This window comes from Phaseolus vulgaris, chromosome 5 (assembly GCF_000499845.2).
Source record: "Phaseolus vulgaris cultivar G19833 chromosome 5, P. vulgaris v2.0, whole genome shotgun sequence".
NCBI classification, from domain to species: domain Eukaryota; kingdom Viridiplantae; phylum Streptophyta; class Magnoliopsida; order Fabales; family Fabaceae; genus Phaseolus; species Phaseolus vulgaris.
In genome coordinates this window covers 25,591,461-25,598,568 of record NC_023755.2, presented here as the reverse complement: position 1 = coordinate 25,598,568, position 7,108 = coordinate 25,591,461, and the positions used below count along the sequence as shown (strand labels likewise).

The 7,108-nt window shown below is 27.4% G+C and overlaps 1 protein-coding gene across 1 annotated transcript; it reads right to left on the bottom strand.

The window, feature by feature from the left end:
• Positions 1–5,663: 5,663 nt before the first annotated feature.
• On the bottom strand, positions 5,664–7,108 carry LOC137835335 (thioredoxin-like protein CXXS1). Its single transcript, XM_068643805.1, has 3 exons — positions 6,839–7,108; positions 6,621–6,743; positions 5,664–6,047 (listed from the first exon to the last, which is right to left on the bottom strand). Exons 1-3 carry the CDS (start codon positions 6,938–6,940, stop codon positions 5,892–5,894), a joined length of 381 nt encoding a protein of 126 aa, XP_068499906.1. The 5' UTR covers positions 6,941–7,108; the 3' UTR covers positions 5,664–5,891.

Here is a 7,108-nt window from a genome sequence, read left to right as displayed (position 1 = left end):
TTTTAATATATATATATATATATATATATATTAATTTTTTTAAGACATATTTTGTAATACTATAAATAATATATATATATATATATATTTAATTAGATAATTACTTACATAATATATTATTTAAGTGATATAACTAGGAATATTATATAAACTCACTATTAATTTGAAAAATATTTTAAAAGCTAATTTGAAACATGTTTTTATTACAATTATTACTCATATTTATATTTTAATATCTTAGTTTTTTTTTAAATCATCGCTTCTAAATGGTCATCATCAATATTGAAAGAATAATGATGTTAACAAAAGTTGTATCTTTATTTATATCTCTGTCACTTATATTAATGTTATTTATTTGTGATGCTTACTGCATAAAATAGTTATTTTAAGAAAAATATTATATTTCCTTAAATTTATTTTTATATTCCTCTTAATATTTTGTGAAGATTAATATCTTCTGTGCTTTAAAAACTTAAAAATCTTTAACAAATAAGATAAAAGAATAAGCATGAAACTTTTATGAAAGAAATTACAACTACTCATGACAGGGTTGTGTTAAGTACATGCCTTAATTTGGTGTATAAAAATTTGAATCTTATATAAATAAATAAAAATAAATGAATGAAAGTTACTCAAAATAGTTTGAACCTGAATTAATTTTGAAAGTATTATTTTAAGCATAAGTTGCACATGGGAAAATAGGACGACAAAAATGGGTCATTATTAAAGTTGTAAATATTAAATACATTTGTCTCGCTGTCAAATGTCGGATTTTGTCCTTTTTCTCTTTTGATACATAAATTATCAAAACGTGTTTTTCAATTCAAATATCTATATCATTAGATATACATATTTGGTAATTATTTTTTGTATCATTTTTCAATTAAACAGTTTTATCTTTTAATAAATAAAAAATCATTTATTTATTTATTTATTTAATACAAAATCAATTAAATATTTTTTATTTTAAAATAATTAAATATTTTTTAAATGACTATTACATTATTTTCTAGTGTTATTTTTACAAGATTACATATGTTTATATTATTATATAAGACATATTTCATTTGAAAATATTTTTTGATATTATGTTTTAATTAAATAATTTTATGTTTTAATAAATAAAAACCACTACAATAAATATCCTTCTTAGCATGGATCAAAATCGGACACTAGATAAAATAAACGGACCCAAAAATGTAATTAGCATGAGATTAGCATTTATTCAGATTTGGAAGTTAATATGCTCGACGTAAAATTAGTGGTGGATGCGCTGAACACAAGTGGTGTGTTTTTTTTTGCGTAGATCTAGCCTATATGCTACCCACACAAAATTATATTTTATATTATTTATTTAATGAAATAAATAGTTTATTAACTTTTTTATTTCAAAATAACAATAACATCTTTTTAAATAACGTTACATGATTTTTTAATATAATTTCATAAAATTATATATATATATATATATTATAAATTGTATTATTTTCTTATTTTTTAATTAATTATTAAAAAATAATAAAATAATAAAAATTTGAATACTCATGTGTGAAAACACATTTTTTTAGTAATTAATAACTAGATTTCAAATAAATTAAAATTCAAGTATTAATCTAAATAAAAAGTATAATTTTTTTAATATGACAAATAATAACATGAACAACAACAATTTTTTTATTAATTATCTTTAATTTCATCCTTTATCTAGTTGGTTGTTCTAATTTTTTCTACTTTACAAAGAATTACCCCCTTCTATTATAATATAACATAGTATAAATAATAATAAATAAAAGATTAAAATAGATTAAGTGTTTCCATTTCAATAATAGAGACACAAATTTTGGTACCTTCTACCTCATTCAAACAACCAATTTATAGATAGTAGGTTGTGAACTGTTACAACTTAAGCCCATTTAACTCAAAGCCACATCTACGTGCTAACCTAAAATATTGTCTAAAATTAAAGGTTCACATTCATACAAATTGGAGGTTTTAGGGATAAACCAAGTACTTAATTCCAAATAAAAGTAAGAAAATAAAAGAAAAGGATGGATCGACTAATTCTGGGCAAAAAAATAAATGTAATTAATTTTAAAATAAATTAAAAATATTATTAGAAAATCATTAAAAAGAAACTAATTTTAGAAAAAAAAATATTGACTAAATTAGATACTATTTTACAAATTATAAAAATTTAGTTTTTGTTTTGGTACGTTCAATAGTCTCACCTCGCTTAGAAGTCAAGGTCAAGGACAATTTATATACTCATTCCTCCCTTAACCAACTGAGACGCCTTTTAAGGACAATTGTGACGGAGTTTCGAGCTCCAAAGCAGACAATATCTCAGATGCGATGATTGACCCTATCGATGTTATCTCAACGGACTTGAGGTCAAAACATTGGCGCCATTTGTGGGGATCGGCAAGATTTCAAAGACGAATCATCGCTCCCCAAGGGAGTAGAAAAGTGCTTTCAAAGACGAACCCTCATTCCCTTAGCCCTCGACTGAGGCTTGTTCCGATACGCCCAATAGTGTCACATTGCTTAGGAGTTGAGGCCAATATACTCCTTCCTACCTTAACCCACTAAGGTGCATTTTAAGGACAAAACTGTGATAGAGTTCCAAGCTCCAAAGCGGACAATACCTCAGATGTGGTGATTGACCCTTGAGGTCGGAACATTGTGTTCCATTACTCCCAATAGTCCCACATTGCTTAAAAGTCGAGGCCAAAGACAGATTATATACTCATTCCTCCCTTGATGCATTGAGGCGTCCAAAGACGAACCCTCGTTCCCTTAGCCCTCGATTGGGAAGCTTGTTTTGGTATGTCCAATAGTCCTACATCGCTTAAGAGTCGATAAAAACGGACAATACCTTAGTTCTATTTAATAATTTTATTGTAGTGAAATATAAATATTATGACTCATGTATAGATAAATTGTAACATCCCTATTTTTATCCATATTTAATAAATAATATGCAAGCAATATCTAATTAAATATAAACATATACAACACAGGTAAGCTACATTACTATTGTCATCCACACAGTCATGTGCTCTTGATCACAATTTCATCTCATTGCATACTTCATTTAATACATCATTCAATCACATTATATTTTAAACTTTCTAAACAATCAAAATATATCTCAAAATTCACTTAAACACATAACTAAGTTCCTTTAATCACATTTTAAAATAAAATTTAGAATTTTCACTTTAAAAAAACAAGCAATAATAAACTATGCTTTCAAAGGCAAAAATAAAAATTTTAATTTATTTTTAAAAAAAAATTGGCTTGAGCAAAATATTTCTCATTTGAACGAAATTGAACCTAAAGCACCCCAGAATTTCACCATTTTCGCTTGAACAAAATCCCATCTCGTTTTAGTAAAAATGGACCAAAAAGCACCTCAGAATTTACTCCATTTTTGCTTGAACGAGATCCCATCTTGCTTGAGCGAAAATGGACTCGAGAGCACCTCATATTTTCATTCAAGCGAGATATGTAGAAAACAGTTTATAAAATCTGATCTATTTCATATTTTCACCCAAAAATTCTCATTCAAATTGTTATGTTATCAAATATACTAAACCAAAGAAAACAAATTCCCTCCTAGAGTTGGATAATTACTCTAATATAACTATTCTATAAATCTATAATACCACATATTCAATATTTTTAAATCAAAATCAAATGACTAATACTCATCAACATTATCCTTTAAATGATTCATCAAACTCTTTAAATACATTCATTTACTTATTCAAATAAAAAACAATATAATTCTATAACATCTACCATATCTACCATTTCACATTCTAATCTCAATCAACTTCTAATATACTAAAAAACAAGCAATCCTACAAGAAATTTTGAGATTGGTGACCACGTCACCCCCACATCCAGAACTTCTAGCCTAGGGTTCTATTGGAGAATTTAAAACTAACTTCCCTTACCTGAACTTGAGCAGATGCTTACTAAAAGCTCCAAATCTACCAAAAGCTCAAGGGTAGCTTAACCTACACCATAGAGTCCTGATAAAAAAATCTAACTATATCACTAGGACCCTAAGCTAACAGAGATTAACCCTTAAGTTAAAAGAGTCACATGCAAAGCCTAGACAGAGACAAACCTAATAAGTTCAAAATTTGACTCAAATAGAAGAGCAAATATGAACTTACTCTATCAGAGATTATGGTTGGACAATCTTGTAGTCTTTGCGGTCAAGAGTCTAATGATGAACTCTGATCGTCAAGTTGATGAGTGAGGTGATCAGAATCTTATAGAGAAGGCAGAGGAAAAGAAAATGAATTTTTTTATAGAGATGATGATTATTTTTATAATTGACTATAGGAGATTAAAGTGTTTTTCTATAATCTTATAATTGTATATGTATTTTTTGTATTATAATAGTAAATAATTAAAATAATAATAGTATTAATAATAGTAAATAAATTTTATTTATTTTCAACTAAATAACTTATTTTTTTGTCTTTCTCTATATTAAACATAACATTAAAGATTTATTAAGATATACTAAACCAATGATATCTCCCAATAGTAGTTAAAAAAACTCAATGGAGTTAAAGTAAGTAGTTCACTAAATCTTGATCAAAATGCTTGGTGGGAAAAATTCATACTATTTAAAAATAAAATAAAATAAAATTTATAAAATTGAGTTAACTTAAATTTTAAAAATAATGATTTTACAGGTAACTCATTTCGAAATAATAAGCTGATATATTAAGATGGAATACATAATGATTGAAAGGGAAATAATATTACTATATGAAAAATAAAATAGGTTGAATGGGAGCAAATAGAAAAAAGAGGGGCCATCATCATGATTATAAAAACAAGTTATTAGAAGAAAGATCAGAGAATGATATAGACATTTTGGGAGAGGGAGAGAATCCAAATCTATCACTCATCATTTGTGATACATTCACACTATTGACAACCAAAATATTCATGTTGGAAGAGATATCTATCTGGTTTTTGAAGTGTCAAGAATCTAATTCAAAAGTCCATATTGAATAAAAATAATTTTTTTAATAAATATAAAAAAATAAAACTTACAACAAAACCTTGAAGTTTTAAGTTGAAAGATTTATTTTCTGATTTTGGGAATTTATCTTATACTCGTGTCTTATTTGATATTTATGTTGTATTTGTATATCATAATTTATTATAACATGTTTTTTTTTATTCTTAAGACATGCCACTTCAATTTTTTCCCCTAAAAAAACTATTAGCCATTTTTTCCCTACAGTACTACTTTTTTTTTTTTTTTTCATTGAGAGAAGTTGGGGTCCATTGTACATCCCTAACTATGACTTTATTAAGTAGGCACTCTACTTCAACCACATTGGCTTCCCAACAAGATTTTTTGTTAGTTATATATAGTCTGTGTTAAATTAATGCATTTTCAGAGTAGAAATATCATTAAATTATATTCCAATATAAATTAAGTATTAATTCACATTTCAATGTAAAACCATGCACATCACATGGTTGACATCTAGTAATATAATAATAAAGTAGAAAAGTGGAAAAATAACAAACACTCACATATCATTTTGAATATGAAATCTCCAATATGAGTAAAAAAAAGGAATAATACAAATTTGAAACCAAATGATATGGTTAACTTGGAATGATAGGAAAGGAAAGAATATTATAAGAGAATGATGTGATCATGATGAAACTTCAATACATACTAAAATAACATTAACACTCCAGTGACTTTCCACGGCTCACCAAACATATACAAACAAGAACAGAACAACATGTATCATTACATTAAATATAAAACATATATTAAATGCTTCCTGCTACAATAAACTTCAAGGTTTTGTCCAACTCATTGTTCACCATGTGCAACTTCACTCAGACTTGTAAGAAGGATTTGAGTGAACCAAATGATCAATCCTTTTCCTTATTTCATCAGGATTTGCACCCACAATTTTTTCCACAGGAGTTCCTCCACTCAGCAACAGAAAAGTGGGCATGGCTTTGACTTCCATCTTGGAGGCAATTTCCTGAATTGAGGGCACATAATTAATGCACATAAAGTGGATGTCAAAAGGGGTTAAGACAAATATGAACAATCATTCCACTTTCATCATGAAGTTATGCTTATAATCCTTTCCTTCAATTTGCAAGAAAAAGGAAGAAAAGGATGAGAAAGTAGATACTCTAGTTGCAAACACAATGCATTAGAGAGAAAAATTTGAAGATTCTCTGAAAAAGGAATGCATTTAATATAGTATAATCAACAGTTTCATTGGTGTAAGTTAAAGCCCCTTGTGAATATTTTTATTGAAGATTATATTAGAGATAAGATTTAGTTATTATACTATGATTGTTTGTATTAAACGAGAATCACGTGAACTGAAAGTGGGTTTGGATCAGAAAATAAACAATTTGGAAGAATTTTTGTGGAATCCCTTTACTCTATTGACTCTGGATAACAATGCATTTTTTGCCAATTACAGGCACAACACAACACATAAATTAATGAATTGAAATTGGAGATATGTGTTAAAATAAGACCAAACCAAGCATGTAATGTTGTAGCAAACAAATCATGTGTTGTGTCGGAATCAAATTACCTTAACCTCATCCACATCCAATGTCAGAAACAGAACATCTGGATAAGTGGAGGCCAGTTCTTCGAAAACAGGATTCATTACTATAGAAGGCACACACCAGAAAGCAGAGAAATGAACCACAACCTGCAAAATTTCATACAAAGAAAAAAACATAGTTTAAAGCAAATTTATACTGATTTATGCTTGATGATGAATTCACATGAACAAAGGAGACTCACAGAGTACTTTTGATTGGTGGCCTGAGAGATGTAGTGTTCCCATGATTTTTGGGAGTCTATTTTGATAACCTTGGACTTTTTGAGCTTCTCTTTGTCCTCCATTTCTCAATGCTTCTGTTGCTTCTTTGAAAGGTTTATACAAATACAAATGCTCTAGGAGAAAATATTAGAACAACACTGCACTTATCTTATCTTACTAAATAGTTTTTGTTCTCTTGAATAAGTCATTAGGTTTTAGATTGATGTGTATGGGATACAACAAAAATAGTC